The sequence below is a fragment of the Kogia breviceps genome, chromosome 8, assembly GCF_026419965.1.
Source record: "Kogia breviceps isolate mKogBre1 chromosome 8, mKogBre1 haplotype 1, whole genome shotgun sequence".
NCBI classification, from domain to species: Eukaryota; Metazoa; Chordata; class Mammalia; order Artiodactyla; family Physeteridae; genus Kogia; species Kogia breviceps.
Genome location: NC_081317.1, coordinates 22,963,096 through 22,980,292, shown reverse-complemented (window position 1 = coordinate 22,980,292; position 17,197 = coordinate 22,963,096). Strand labels below are relative to the sequence as shown.

Sequence of the window (17,197 nt, the reverse complement as noted above, 5' to 3'; positions counted from 1 at the left end):
GACTTTTTAATCAATGGTTGTTCAGCAGTTGTGATTTTGGTGTGCTCATGAGAGGAGGTGAGCTCAAGGTCCTCCTACTATTTTCAGATGAGGAAAGAAACCCAGCTAAGGGCCCATCATTTTACCTAGTTATTACATTGTTACACTGAGCAGCAGTGTAATAGTTGAGCATGCACTCAGGCTCCAGACTCACTTGGTTTGAATCTCATATCCTCCACTGACTAGTGTGATGCTAGGGGTATTACTTAACCTCTTTGCTGGTTTCCTCACTGGGAGGTGGGGATTACAGTGGCTACTTCATAGGATTGTTGCAAAGATTAAATTAATATAAGGATGGTGAGGGGCATATGATTTAATTCTGACTTTTTACTGTACAAATTTAAAAACTATTTCTGCAAGCATTCCTCCAGCCCTTTGGGTCTAGAACACAAGAAACAATGTTCTTTGAATGAAATTAACAGTAACGTCCACACTCTTTACTGCTTAGGTTGGAACTTCGATCTGGCTTATAAAACCAGTTTCTTAGAGAATCAAATTCCCACAGTAATGTTTGTGGGAACTCCCTTGTGAGCCACCTATGAAGAATTCCTAACAGATAATAGAACTCCTTTACCATTAGCAAAATTGGCACCTCACTGTAAACTTTGAGACAGGAATCTGAAACCAGAGATTAAACAATTCCTTCATGGGCAGGTATCAATTTTGGTCATGAGGACCATTCAGAGAGCATAGGAGATCTGCTTGCTAGAACAAGAAATAATACTTTCTCTGTGTATAAGGTCAAAAATAATAACAGAATTTTAACATATTACTCTATTATCTGTGCATTGCCTCCAACAAGATTTTCCTAGAAGTACATGAAAAATCTTCAATCATCAGTGGCCTACAAGGTTAAAAAAAAAGTGATCAAGAACATATGAAAATAACTAGGACATTAAGTATCATCAAATGGCCAGTTTTCATTTATTTTGAAAACTATGCAAAGACACCAGACAGTTTTAAAAAGGGTACAGTTAATATTTTATTGTCACTTATCAGATGGCAGTTAGGTATATAGTCTTCATACTCGATCTTTCCTTTTTGTAAATAAAAAAAATTACAAGTTTTAAACAGCCAAAGGCTGGTCATGTCTTCAGAAAACATGATTAGATTAATTCATTAATGGTGGCTTCAAGTTTTTCCTTATTAGCTCCAGAAAATTCACCCACCTGTTGAGAGAATATTGAATTGCCATTAGATGTAGCATTGCATCCCTATTTTGTATATCAGATATGACCACAGAATGGGCCTGGGGAGGAGAGGAAGTATAAGCTTATTTAAAATTTACATCCAGTTCTTTAAAGTTAAAAACTGAAACAAAACAAAACAAAAAAAACCCCCTCAAAAGTCAAGACTCAGTTTTTTTACACAAATACCTCTGAACAAAGATATATGCACTGTGATATAAATATGAAGCACCAATCACAGGGATTAATCACCAAATCCCTGTGATTTTAGTTTTAGCAAAGATCAATTATCAATGAGATGTCACATTATGTACTTAATGAAGAATGACATACTTAAATATTCTTAAAAGGAAAAAATGGGGATGTGCTTCCCAATTACCCAGCTGGTTTTCTTCAAGGTCAGATGTACCTACCTTCTGTCCCTTTTTAAAAAACTGGAAGGTTGGCATGCACTTGACTTCACACTCTGAAGCAACATCCTGGGGGGGAGGTGTAGAAAGAAGATAAAAATAAAACTATGAGGAGTGTTGAGCTCTGGCACCCGTGATCTAAAACCAGATTCTTTTTCCTGTTATGTACCCAGAACTCAGCATTAGGACTTTGTGCCAATTTTTATATGCTTAAACAAGGACTACAATGGCAGCACAAAAGCCAAATTGGTTATATTCTCAGTTAAAATTCTAATTAATATGTACTCTCACCTTTGAGAGATACTAGAATCAAATACTATACAGTGACTCAAATTGTTTAATCTAGTTATTCCCAATTGTACGGGAGTGAGGTACACAGATGATGATCATAAAGGCGAAAGTTTAGAGTTAGGGAGAGGAACAACTTATTTACAAAGGACTTGTTCAAGAATAAAGTCATGGTGATCTACAGGGACAGCTCCACACTGGTTTTTCTGTTTTCGTTTTATAACCCCTAACTCTAAACACCTTGTTCACACCAGGTTTGGGGGATGGGGGGGGGAATGCCATGAAAATGGTTTGGTTTGGACAAGAGTTTCAAGTGAACAGGTACATTAGGGATCAAATACATCAGCCTGGCACCGCAAAGAGGATCAGGAGAGAAGGGAAGAAAGAACCACACAGCCCTAACTAAGCAGCAAAAGCTGTGGAGGACACCAACCATGGAGGCAGAACTCTGAGAAGCAGACCACGGAAACCAAAGAACTTTCACAGGAGAGGAAGGAAGGTCAGCTAAAAACACTGTGGTGACTTCCAGTTGGGAATTAGGGAGTAAGAGGCATGGGAATTAAAAATGGAGTGGTCCTAGGACTTCCCTGGCAGTCCAGCAGTTAAGACTTCGAGCTTCCACTGCAGGGGGTGTGGGTTCAATCCCTGGTTGGGGAACTAAGATCCCATATGCCAGGCTGCATGGCCCCCCCCCACAAAAAAAGGAGCGGTTCCTAGATTGAGCCACCAGTCAATGGTAGCACACCAGCCTAACTTTACCTGGTCCTCTGACGGGAAGAAAAGTGTGTTTTTACGTCTTTATGAAATTGCACGTGTCCTGTTGCCAGTTTGGGCAGGAAGGGTGGTGGACACTGCTGTTTCCAGATAACCTTTACTTTTTCTTTAAATGCTGGGCAACAAGAAGCACAAGGGTGGCTGTAATAAAATGGCTAGTATGTACTGAATGTCTACTATATTCCAGGCACTAAGTACTCACTGAAAGCAACAGTCATAAGGAAATTACCAAGAACCTGTGATAAGACCATCAAAATGAAGATCATAACATTTTAATTGTACCAATTTACAATTCCAGAAATTCCCTTGTAGTATGAGAATCCAGGATGGAAAATGGGGTGGAGAGTTGACAGGAAGACGATGAGCTGCACATGTTAAGGTTCTGGACCTTGAGGATGAGTAATGAGTAATCGGGAAACCAGAAGCTGACAAGTTAGAAGGGTAGAAGGACTGGATTAGCTAAAAGGTTGGAAACTGGTTGTCTAGGGGGCTGAAGCTGGTCTAGATATGTTACTTGGTTCATGTAAACGCTTAAAAAAAAAAAATCTCTGAGTTGCTTGAAGATTTGGGAACACTGGGCCGGCCCCTCCCAGCACTTGGAGAGCAGCAGAGTTTAGTGCAGTCCCTTCCCTCTCTCTTCCTGACACTTGTAAGCCACCAGTTGGATACCATCTTTCATGCAGACAGCTGGCAGAAGCCTCAAGAGGTGGGTGTTAGTTTTGTTTTTATAATACCCACAGTGGAAGGGCAGTGGTCTGGTAAGTGTGAGCCACCCTTTCGGCCACTTCTAATCATAGAAACATACAAGGGGTGCAACTGACCTGCATCACATATGAAAGCATCCAAAACAGGACCTGGAGATAAGTAAGGAAGAAGGAGTAGAGGACCTTGAGCTCACCTGCTCTCTCGAGCACACCAAAATCACAACTAATTCTTAAACAACCATCGACAAAGACTGGAACCTCGCCTCTCTGGGAAGATGGCGGAAGAGTAAGACACGGGGATCACCTTCCTCCTCACAGATACATCAGAAATACATCTACACGTGGAATTTCTCCTATAGAACACCCACCGAACACTTGCAGAAGACCTCAGACCTCCCAAAAGGCAAGAAACTCCCCACGTACCTGGCTAGGGCAAAAGAAAAAAGAATAAACAGAGACAAAGAATAGGGACGGGACCTGCACCAGTGGGAGGGAGCGGTGAAGGAGGAAAAGGTTCCCACACACTAGGAGCCCCTTCGCGGGCGGAGACTGCAGGTGGCGGAGTGGGGAAGCTTCGGAGCCGCGGAGGAGAGCGCAGCAACAGGGTGCGGAGGGCAAAGCAAAGAGATTCCCACAGAGGATCGGTACCGACCAGCACTCACCAGCCCGACCAGCACTCACCAGCCCGAGAGGCTCGTCTGCTCACCCGCCGGGGCGGGCAGGGCTGGGAGCTGAGCCTCGGGCTTCAGTCGGAACCCAGGGAAAGGTCTGGAGTTGGTGGAGTGAAAACAGCCTGAAGGGGTTAGTGCACCACGGCTAGCCGGGAGGGAGTCCAGTTGAAGTCTGGAGCTGCCGAGGAGGCAAGAGACCTTTTATTCCCTCTTTGCCTCCTGGTGCACGAGGAGAGGGGTTTAAGCGCGCTGCTTAAAGGAGCTCCAGAAACGGGCGCGGAGCTACCGAAGAGACAAGAGACTTTTTCTTGCCTCTTTGCTTCCTGGGGCGCGGGAAGAGGGGATTAAGGGCACCGCGTAAAGGAGCTCCAGAAACGGGCGCGAGACAGCCACGGACAACAGAGACGGGTGTGGAACGCTAGGGTTGCTACTGCCGCCACCAAGAGGCCTGTGTGCGAGCACAGGTCACTCTCCACACCGCCCCTCCCGGGAGCCCATGCAGCCCGCCAGTGCCAGGGTCCCAGGATCCAGGGACAGCTTCCTCGGGCGGGTGCAGCGTCACGCCAGCCTCTGACGTCGCAGGCTCGCCCTGCATCCGTGCCCCTCCCTCCCCCCAGGCCTGTGCCACAGCCCCTGAATCAGCTGCTCCTTTAACCCTGCCCTGTCTGAGCGAAGTGCAGACGCCCTCGGAGGACCTACACGCAGAGGCGGGGCCAAGTCCAAAGCTGAACCCCAGGAGCTGTGCAAACAAAGAGGAGAGGGGGAGGTCTCTCCCAGCAGCCTCAAAAGCAGCGGATTAAAGCTCCACAGTCAACTTGAAGTGCCCCGCATCGGTGGAAAACCTGAATAGACAGCGAAATATCCCAAGTTGAGGAGGTGGACTTTGGGAGCAAGGTATACTATTATTTTCCCCTTTTTTCTTTTTGTGAGTGTGCATGTGTGTGCTGCTGTGTGAGATTTTGTCTGTATAGCTTTGTTTTCACCATTTGTCCTAGGGTTAGACCGACCCGTTTTTTTATTTGTTTTTTCTTTAATAGAAATTTTTCTTAATAATTACTTTTTATTTTAAAAACGATATGTTATCCTACATTATTTTGTCTTCTCCCTTTCTTTCTTCCCTTTATTTCCTACTTCTCTTCTTCCTTCCTTCCTTCTTTTCTTGCTTCCTTCCTTCCTTCCCTCCCTCCCTCCTTCCTTTCTTTCCTTTCTATTTTTTTCTCTCCCTTTTATTTTGAGCCGTGTGGATTAAAGGCTCTTGGCACTTCAGCCAGGTGTCAAGGCTGTGTCTCTGAGGTGGGAGAACCAACCTCAAGACACTAGTCCACAAGAGACCTCCCAGCTCCACGCAATATCAAACGGCGAAAATCTCCCAGAGATCTCCATCTCAACACCAAGACCCAGCTTCACTCAAGGACCAGCAATGAACAGTGCTGGACACCCTATTCCCAACAAAGAGCAAGACAGGTCTACAGCCCCATCCATTAGCAGAGAGGCTGCCTAAAATCATAATAAGGCTACTAACATCCCCAAACACACCACCAGACGTGGACCTGCCCACCAGAAAGACAAGATCCAGCCTCATCCACCAGAACAGAGGCACAATTCCCCCCAACCAGGAAACCTACTCAACCCACTGAACCAACCTCGGCCACTAGGGACAGCCACCAAAAACAGGGAACTACGAACCTGCAGCGTGCAAAAAGGAGACCCCCAAACACAGTAAGATAAGCGAAATGAGAAGACAGAAAAACACACAACAGATGAAGGAGCAAGATGAAAAGACACCAGACCTAACAAATGAAGAGGAAATAGGCAGCCTACCTGAAAAAGAATTCAGAATAATGATAGTAAAGATGATTCCAAATCTTGGAAATAGAATAGACAAATTGCAAGAAACAGTTAACAAGGACCTAGAAGAAATAAAGAGGAAGCAAGCAACGATGAGCAACAAAATAAATGAAATGAAAAATACTCTAGATGGGATCAATAACAGAATAACTGAGGCAGAAGGACGGATAAGTGACCTGGAAGATAAAATAGTGGAAATAACTAATGCAGAGCAGAAGAAAGAAAAAAGAATGAATAGAACTGAGGACAGTCTCAGAGACCTCTGGGACAACATTAAACGCACCAACATTTGAATTATAGGGGTCCCAGAAGAAGAAGAGAAAAAGAAAGGGACTGAGAAAATATTTTGAAGAGATTATAGTTGAAAACTTCCCTAATATAGGAAAGGAAATAGTCAATCAAGTCCAGGAAGCACAGAGAATCCCATACAGGATAAACCCAAGGATAAACACGCCAAGACACATAATAATCAAACTGTCAAAAATTAAATACAAAGAAAACATATTAAAAGCAGCAGGGGAAAAACAACAAATAACACACAAGGGAATCCACATAAGGTTAACAGCTGATCTTTCAGCAGAAACTCTACAAGCCAGAAGGGAGTAGCAGGACATATTTAAAGTGATGAAGGAAAAAAACCTACAACCAAGATTACTCTACCCAGCAAGGATCTCATTCAGATTTGATGGAGAAATTATAACCTTTACAGACAAGCAAAAGCTGAGAGAGTTCAGCACCACCAAACCAGCTTTACAACAAATGCTAAAGGAACTTCTCTAAGCAAGAAACACAAGAGAAGGAAAAGACCTACAAGAAAAACCCGAAACAATTAAGTAAATGGTAATAGGAACACACATATCAATAATTACCTTAAACGTAAATGGATTAAATGCTCCCACCAAAAGACACAGACTGGCTGAATGGTTACAAAAACAAGACCTACATTTATGCTGTCTACAAGACACCCACTTCAGATCTAGGGACACATACAGACTGAAAGCAAGGGGATGGAAAAAGGTATTCCATGCACATGGAAATCAAAAGAAAGCTGGAGTAGCAATACTCATATCAGACAAAATAGACTTTAAAATAAAAACTATTACAAGAGACAAAGAAGAACATTACATAATGATCAAGGGATCGATCCATGAAGAAGATAAAACAATTGTAAATATTTATGCACCCAACATAGGAGCACCTCAATACATAAGGCAAATACTAACAGCCTTAAAAGGGAAAATCGACAGTAACACAATTATAGTAGGGGACTTTAACAACCCACTTTCACCAATGGACAGACCATCCAAAATGAAAATAAATAAGGAAACACAAGGTTTAAATGATACATTACACAAGATGGACTTAATTGATATTTATAGGACATTCCATCCAAAAACAACAGAATACTCATTCTTCTCAAGTGCTCATGGAACATTCTCCAGGATCGATCATATACTGGGTCACAAATCTAGCCTTGGCAAATTTAAGAAAATTGAAATCGTATCACGTATCTTTTCCGACCACAATGCTATGAGACTAGATATCAATTACAAGAAAAATCTGTAAAAAGTACGAACACATGGAGGCTAAACAATACACTACTTAATAATGAAGTGATCACTGAAGAAATCAAAGAGGAAATAAAAAAGTACTTAGAAACAAATGACAATGGAGACACGACGACCCAAAACCTATGGGATACAGCAAAAGCAGTTCTAAGAGGGAAGTTTATAGCAATACAATCATACCTTAAAAAACAGGAAACATCTTGAATAAACAACTAACTTTGCACCTAAAGCAATTAGAGAAAGAAGAACAAAAAAACCCCAAATTTAGCAGAAGGATAGAAATCATAAAGATCAGATCAGAAATAAATGAAAAAGAAATGAAGGAAACAATAGCAAAGATCAGTAAAACTAAAAGCTGGTTCTTTGAGAAGATAAATAAAATTGATAAACCATTAGCCAGACTCATCAAGAAAAAAAGGGAGAAGACTCAAATCAATAGAATTAGAAATGAAAAAGGAAAAGTAACAACTGACTCTGCAGAAATACAAAAGATTATTAGAAATTACTACAAGCAACTCTATGCCAATAAAATGGAAAACCTGGAAGAAATGGACAAATTCTTAGAAATGCACAACCTGAGGAGACGGCTTAAAGATGGTAGAAGAGTAAGACGCGGAGATCACCTTCCTCCTCACAGAGACATCAGAAATACATGTACACGTGGAACTTCTCCTATAGAACACCCACCGAACGCTGGCAGAAGACCTCAGACCTCCCAAAAGGCAAGAAACTCCCCACGTACCTGGGTAGGACAAAAGGAAAAAGAAAAAATGGAGACAGAAGAATACGGATGGGACCTGCACTTTGGGGAGGGAGCTGTGAAGGAGGGAAGGTTTCCACACACTAGAAGCCCCTTCATGGGCGGAGACTGAGGGTGGCGGAGGGGGAAGCTCCGGAGCCGCGGAGGACAGCTTGGCCACAGGGTGCGGAGGGCAAAGCGGAGAGATTCCTGCAGAGGATCTGTACCGACCGGCACTCACCAGCCCGAGAGGCTTGTCTGCTCCCCTGCCGGGACGGGCGGGGCCTGGAGCTAAGGCTCGGGCTTCAGTCAGATCGCAGGGAAAGGTCTGGAGTTGGCAGAGTGAAAACAGCCTGAAGGTGTTAGTGAGCCACGGCTGGCCGGGAGGGAGTCTGGTTGAAGTCTGGAGCTGCCGAAGAGGCAAGAGACCTTTTCTTCCCTCTTTGCTTCCTGGGCGCGAGGAGAGGGGATTAAGCGCACCGCTTAAAGGAACCCCAGAAACGGGCGCGGAGCTGCCGAAGAGACAAGAGACTTTTTCTTGCCTCTTTGCTTCCTTGGGCGCGAGGAGAGGGGATTAAGAGCACCGCATAAAGGAGCTCCAGAAACGGGCGCGAGACGCGGCTGTTGGCACACACAGTAGAGACGGGTGTGGGACGCTAAGGTTGCTGCTGCCACCACCAAGAGGCCTGTATGTAAGCACAGGTCACTCTCCACACCGGCCCTCCCGGGAGCCCATGCAGCCCACCACTGCCGGGGTCCCGGGATCCAGGGACAGCTTCCCCGAGAGAACGCACGGCGCGCCTTGGACCTGTACAGCATCACGCCGCCCTCTGCTGCAGCGGACTTGCCCCGCCCCCGTGCCACTCCCTCCCCCCAGCCTGAGTGAGCTGGAGCCCCGCAATCAGCTGCTCCTTTAACCCCGTCCTGTCTGAGCAAAGGACAGAGGCCCTCGGACGACCTACACGCAGAGGCAGGACCAAGTCCAAAGCTGAACCCCAGGAGCTGTGCGAACAGAGAGGAGAGGGGGAGGTTTCTCCCAGCAGCCTCAGAAGCGGCGGATTAAAACTCCACAATTAACTTGAAGTGCCCTGCATCTGTGGAAAACCTGAATAGACAACTAATCATCCCAAGTTGAGGAGGTGGACTTCAGGAGCAAGATATACTATTATTTTCCCCTTTTTTTCTTTTTGTGAGTGTGTATGTGTGTGCTGCTGTGTGAGATTTTGTCTGTATAGCTTTGCTTTCACCATTTGTCCTAGGGTTAGACCGACCCATTTTTCTTTTTTTTTTTTAATATAAATTTTTCTTCTTAATAATTAATTTTTACTTTAATAACTATACTTTATTCTACTTTGTCTTCTCCCTTTCTTTCTCCCTTCCCTCCCTTCTTCCTCCCTTCCTTCCTCCCCTCCTCTCTTCCTTCCTCCCTTCCCTCCTCTCCACCTTCCTTCCTTCCTTCCCTCCCTCCCTCCTTCCTTCCTTCCTTCCTTTTCTTTCCTTTCTATTTTTTCTCTCTTTTATTTTGAGCCGTGTGGATTAAAGGCTCTTGGCGCCCCAGCCAGGCACCAGGCCTGTGTCTCTGAGGTGGGAGAACCAACCTCAAGACACTAGTCCACAAGAGACCTCCCAGCTCCACGTAATATCAAACGGCGAAAATCTCCCAGAGATCTCCATCTCAACACCAAGACCCAGCTTCACTCAAGGACCAGCAACGAACAGTGCTGGACACCCTATTCCCAACAAAGAGCAAGACAGGTCTACAGCCCCATCCATTAGCAGAGAGGCTGCCTAAAATCATAATAAGGCTACCAACATCCCCAAACACACCACCAGACGTGGACCTGCCCACCAGAAAGACAAGATCCAGCCTCATCCACCAGAACAGAGGCACAATTCCCCCCAACCAGGAAACCTACTCAACCCACTGAACCAACCTTAGCCACTGGGGACAGCCACCAAAAACAACGGGAACTACGAACCTGCAGCGTGCAAAAAGGAGACCCCCAAACACAGTAAGATAAGCAAAATGAGAAGACAGAAAAACACACAACAGATGAAGGAGCAAGATGAAAAGACACCAGACCTAACAAATGAAGAGGAAATAGGCAGCCTACCTGAAAAAGAATTCAGAATAATGATAGTAAAGATGATTCCAAATCTTGGAAATAGAATAGACAAATTGCAAGAAACAGTTAACAAGGACCTAGAAGAAATAAAGAGGAAGCAAGCAACGATGAGCAACACAATAAATGAAATGAAAAATACTCTAGATGGGATCAATAGCAGAATAACTGAGGCAGAAGGACGGATAAGTGACCTGGAAGATAAAATAGTGGAAATAACTAATGCAGAGCAGAAGAAAGAAAAAAGAATGAAAAGAACTGAGGACAGTCTCAGAGACCTCTGGGACAACATTAAACGCACCATCATTTGAATTATAGGGGTCCCAGAAGAAGAAGAGAAAAAGAAAGGGACTGAGAAAATATTTTGAAGAGATTATAGTTGAAAACTTCCCTAACATAGGAAAGGAAATAGTCAATCAAGTCCAGGAAGCACAGAGAGTCCCATACAGGATAAACCCAAGGATAAACACACCAAGACACATAATAATCAAACTGTCAAAAATTAAATACAAAGAAAACATATTAAAAGCAGCAGGGGAAAAACAACAAATAACACACAAGGGAATCCACATAAGGTTAACAGCTGATCTTTCAGCAGAAACTCTACAAGCCAGAAGAGAGTAGCAGGACATATTTAAAGTGATGAAGGATAAAAACCTACAACCAAGATTACTCTACCCAGCAAGGATCTCATTCAGATTTGATGGAGAAATTAAAACCTTTACAGACAAGCAAAAGCTGAGAGAGTTCAGCACCACCAAACCAGCTCTACAACAAGTCCTAAAGGAACTTCTCTAGGCAAGAAACACAAAAGAAGGAAAAGACCTACAAGAAAAACCCGAAACAATTAAGTAAATGGTAATAGGAACATACATATCGATAACTACCTTAAATGTAAATGGATTAAATGCTCCCACCAAAAGACACAGACTGGCTGAATGGATACTAAAACAAGACCCATATATATGCTGTCTACAAGAGACCCACTTCAAACCTAGGGACACATACAGACTGAAAGTAAGGGGATGGAAAAAGATATTCCATGCAAATGGAAATCAAAAGAAAGCTGGAGTAGCAATACTCATATCAGACACAATAGACTTTAAAATAAAAACTATTACAAGAGACAAAGAAGGACACTACATAATGATGAAGGGATCAATCCAAGAAGAAGATATAACAATTGTAAATATTTATGCACCCAACATAGGAGCACCTCGATACATAAGGCAAATACTAACAGCCTTAAAAGGGAAAATCGACAGTAACACAATTATAGTAGGGGACTTTAACAACCCACTTTCACCAATGGACAGACCATCCAAAATGAAAATAAATAAGGAAACACAAGGTTTAAATGATACATTACACAAGATGGACTTAATTGATATTTATAGGACATTCCATCCAAAAACAACAGAATACACGTTTTTCTCAAGTGCTCATGGAACATTCTCCAGGATCGATCATATACTGGGTCACAAATCTAGCCTTGGCAAATTTAAGAAAATTGAAATCGTATCAAGTATCTTTTCCGACCACAATGCTATGAGACTAGATATCAATTACAGGAAAAGATCTGTAAAAAATACAAACACATGGAGGCTAAACAATACACTACTTAATAACGAAGTGATCACTGAAGAAATCAAAGAGGAAATCAAAAAATACTTAGAAACAAATGACAATGGAGACACAACGACCCAAAACCTATGGGATACAGCAAAAGCAGTTCTAAGAGGGAAGTTTATAGCAATACAGTCATACCTTAAAAAACAGGAAACATCTCGAATAAACAACCTAACTTTGCACCTAAAGCAATTAGAGAAAGAAGAACAAAAATACCCCAAATTTAGCAGAAGGAAAGAAATCAGAAAGATCAGATCAGAAATAAATGAAAAAGAAGTGAAGGAAACAATAGCAAAGATCAGTAAAACTAAAAGCTGGTTCTTTGAGAAGATAAATAAAATTGATAAACCACTAGCCAGACTCATCAAGAATAAAAGGGAGAAGACTCAAATCAATAGAATTAGAAATGAAAAAGGAGAAGTAACAACTGACACTGCAGAAATACAAAAGATTATTAGAAATTACCACAAGCAACTCTACGCCAATAAAATGGACAACCTGGAAGAAATGGACAAATTCTTAGAAATGCACAACCTGCCGAGACTGGACCAGGAAGAAATAGAAAATATGAACAGACCAATCACAAGCATTGAAATTGAAACTGTGATTAAAAATCTTCCAACAAACAAAAGCCCAGGAACACATGGCTTCACAGACGAATTCTATCAAACATTTAGAGAAAAGCTAACACCTATCCTTCTCAAACTCTTCCAAAAGATAGCAGAGGGAGGAACACTCCCAAACTCATTCTATGAGGCCACCATCACCCTGATACCAAAACCAGACAAAGACGTCACAAAGAAAGAAAACTACAGGCCAATATCACTGATGAACATAGATGCAAAAATCCTTAACAAAATACTAGCAAACAGAATCCAACAGCACATTAAAAGGATCATACACCATGATCAAGTGGGGTTATCCCAGGAATGTAAGGATTCTTCGATATATGCAAATCAATCAATGTTATACACCATATTAACAAACTGAAGGAGAAAAACCATATGATAATCTCAATAGATGCAGAGAAAGCTTCTGACAAAATTCAACACCCATTTATGATAAAAAACCCTCCAGAAAGTAGGCATAGAGGGAACTTTCCTCAACATAATAAAGGCCATATATGACAAACCCACAGCCAACATCATTCTCAATGGTGAAAAACTGAAACCATTTCCTCTAAGATCAGGAACAAGACAAGGTTGCTCACTCTTACCACTCTTATTCAACATAGTTTTGGAAGTTCTGGCCACAGCAATCAGAGAAGAAAAAGAAATAAAAGGAATCCAAATAGGAAAAGAAGAAGTAAAGCTGTCACTGTTTGCAGATGACATGATACTATACATAGAGAATCCTAAGGATGCTACCAGAAAACTACTAGAGCTAATCAATGAATTTGGTAAAGTTGCAGGATACAAAATTAATGCACAGAAATCTCTGGCATTCTTATACACTAATGATGAAAAATCTGAGAGTGAAATTAAGAAAACACTCCCATTTACCATTGCAACAAAAAGAATAAAATATCTAGGAATAAACCTACCTAAGGAGACAAAAGACTTGTATGCAGAAAACTATAAGACACTGATGAAAGTAATTAAAGATGATACAAATAGGTGGAGAAATATACCATGTTCTTGGATTGGAAGAATCAACATTGTGAAAATGACTCTATTACCCAAAGCAATCTACAGATTCAATGCAATCCCTATCAAATTACCACTGGCATTTTTTACAGAACTAGAACAAAACATTTCACAATTTCTATGGAAACACAAAAGACCCCGAATAGCCAAAGCAATCTTGAGAAAGAAAAATGGAGCTGGAGGAATCAGGCTCCCTGACTTCAGACTCTACTACAAGGCTACAGTAATCAAGACAGTATGGTACTGGCACAAAAACAGAAATATAGATCAATGGAACAGGATAGAAGGCCCAGAGATAAACCCACACACATATGGTCACCTTCTCTTTGATAAAGGAGAGAAGGATATACAGTGGAGAAAAGACAGCCTCTTCAATAAGTGGTGTTGGGAAAACTGGACAGCTACCTGTAAAAGTATGAAATTAGAACACTCCCTAACGCCACACACAAAAATAAACTCAAAATGGGTTAAAGACCTAAATGTAAGGCCAGACACTATCAAACTCTTAGAGGAAAACATAGGCAGAACACTCTACGACATAAATCACAGCAAGATCCTTTTTGACCCATCTCCTAGAGAAATGGAAATAAAAACAAAAATAAACAAATGGGACCTAATGAAACTTAAAAGCTTTTGCACAGCAAAGGATACCATAAACAAGACCAAAAGACAACCCTCAGAATGGGAGAAAATAGTTGCAAATGAAGCAACTGACAAAGGATTAATATCCAAAATTTATAAGCAACTCAGGCAGCTCAATAACAAAAAAACAAACAACGCAATCCAAAAATGGGCAGAAGAACTAAATAGACATTTCTCCAAAGAAGATATACAGATTGCTAACAAATACATGAAAGAATGCTCAACATCATTAATCATTAGAGAAATGCAAATCAAAACTACAATGAGATATCATCTCACACCGGTCAGATTGGCCATCATCAAAAACTCTAGAAACAATAAATGCTGGAGAGGGTGTGGAGAAAAGGGAACCCTCTTGCACTGCTGGTGGGAATGTAAGTTGATACAGCCACTATGGAGAACAGTATGGAGGTTCCTTAAAAAACTACAAATAGAACTACCATACAACCCAGCAATCCCACTACTGGGCATATACCCTGAGAAAACCATAATTCAAAAAGACTCATGTACCAAAATGTTCATTGCAGCTCTATTTACAATAGCCAGGACATGGAAGCAACCTAAGTGTCCATCAACAGATGAATGGATAAAGAAGGTGTGGCACATATATACAATGGAATATTACTCAGCCATAAAAAGAAACGAAATTGAGTTATTTGTAGTGAGGTGGATGGACCTAGAGTCTGTCATACAGAGTGAAGTAAGTCAGAAGGAGAAAAACAAATACCGTATGCTAACACATATATATGGACTCTAAGGGAAAAAAATGTCATGAAGAGATTAGTGGTAGGACAGGAATAAAACACAGACTTACTAGAGCATGGACTTGAGGATATGCGGAGGGGGAAGGGTGGGCTGTGATGAAGTGGGAGAGTGGCAGGGACATATATACACTACCAAATGTAAATTAGATAGCTAGTGGGAAGCTGCCACATAGCACAGGGTGATCACCTCTGTGCTTTGTGACCACCTAGAGGGGTGGGATAGGGAGGGTGGGAGGGAGGGTGATGCAAGAGGGAAGAGATATGGGAACATATGTATATGTATAACTGATTCACTTTGTTGTAAAGGAAAAACTAACACTATTGTAAAACAGTTATACTCCAATAAAGATGTTAAAAAAAAAAAAAAAAAGAACAAGAAGGTAAATCGAAGTAGCAGAAGGCCAACAGGCTTTCAGAACCAGATAAATGCGGCTCTGAGTCAAGGCTCTGCCACTTACTAAGTGTATGACTTTGGGGAAAAAAAAAAAAAAGAAATGCACAACCTGCCGAGACTGAACCAGGAAGAAAGAGAAAATATGAACAGACCAATCACAAGCACTGAAATTGAAACTGTGATTCAAAATCTTCCAACAAACAAAAGCCCAGGACCAGATGGCTTCACAGGCGAATTCTATCAAACATTTAGAGAAGAGCTAACACCTATCCTTCTCAAACTCTTCCAAAATATAGCAGAGGGAGGAACACTCCCAAACTCATTCTATGAGGCCACCATCACCCTGATACCAAAAGCAGACAAAGACGTCACAAAGAAAGAAAACTACAGGCCAATATCACTGATGAACATAGATGCAAAAAACCTCAACAAAATACTAGCAAACAGAATCCAAAAGCACATTAAAAGGATCATACACCATGATCAAGTGGGGTTTATCCCAGGAATGCAAGGATTCTTCAATATATGCAAATCAATCAACATGATACATCATATCAACAAACTGAAGGAGAAAAACCATACGATCCATCTCAATAGATGCAGAGAAAGCTTTTGACAAAATTCAACACTCATTTATGATAAAAACCCTGCAGAAAGTAGGCATAGAGGGAACTTTCCTCAACATAATAAAGGCCATATATGACAAACCCACAGCTAGCATCCTTCTCAATGGTGAAAAACTGAAACCATTTCCACTAAGATCAGGAATAAAACAAGGTTGCCCACTCTCACCACTCTTATTCAACCTAGTTTGGAAGCTCTAGCCACAGCAATCAGAGAAAAAAAAGAAATAAAAGGAATCCAAATAGGAAAAGAAGAAGTAAAGCTGTCACTGTTTGCAGATGACATGATACTATACATAGAGAATCCTAAGGATGCTACCAGAAAACTACTAGAGCTAATCAATGAATTTGGTAAAGTTGCAGGATACAAAATTAATGCACAGAAATCTCTGGCATTCTTATACACTAATGATGAAAAATCTGAGAGTGAAATTAAGAAAACACTCCCATTTACCATTGCAACAAAAAGAATAAAATATCTAGGAATAAACCTACCTAAGGAGACAAAAGACTTGTATGCAGAAAACTATAAGACACTGATGAAAGTAATTAAAGATGATACAAATAGGTGGAGAAATATACCATGTTCTTGGATTGGAAGAATCAACATTGTGAAAATGACTCTATTACCCAAAGCAATCTACAGATTCAATGCAATCCCTATCAAATTACCACTGGCATTTTTTACAGAACTAGAACAAAACATTTCACAATTTCTATGGAAACACAAAAGACCCCGAATAGCCAAAGCAATCTTGAGAAAGAAAAATGGAGCTGGAGGAATCAGGCTCCCTGACTTCAGACTCTACTACAAGGCTACAGTAATCAAGACAGTATGGTACTGGCACAAAAACAGAAATATAGATCAATGGAACAGGATAGAAGGCCCAGAGATAAACCCACACACATATGGTCACCTTCTCTTTGATAAAGGAGAGAAGGATATACAGTGGAGAAAAGACAGCCTCTTCAATAAGTGGTGTTGGGAAAACTGGACAGCTACCTGTAAAAGTATGAAATTAGAACACTCCCTAACGCCACACACAAAAATAAACTCAAAATGGGTTAAAGACCTAAATGTAAGGCCAGACACTATCAAACTCTTAGAGGAAAACATAGGCAGAACACTCTACGACATAAATCACAGC

The 17,197-nt window shown here is 41.5% G+C and overlaps 1 protein-coding gene across 1 annotated transcript in view; it reads right to left on the bottom strand.

The window, feature by feature from the left end:
• Window positions 1-939: 939 nt before the first annotated feature.
• The window catches only part of TXN (thioredoxin), a 33,349-nt gene continuing 17,091 nt past the window's right edge, over window positions 940-17,197 (bottom strand). Inside the window, exons 4-5 of the mRNA XM_059072277.2 lie at window positions 1,640-1,705; window positions 940-1,208 (exon numbers count right to left, since the gene is read on the bottom strand). Of these exons, the coding sequence (XP_058928260.1) occupies window positions 1,146-1,208; window positions 1,640-1,705 (129 nt within the window). The 3' untranslated portion in view covers window positions 940-1,145. The remainder of the gene's footprint in view (window positions 1,209-1,639; window positions 1,706-17,197) is intronic.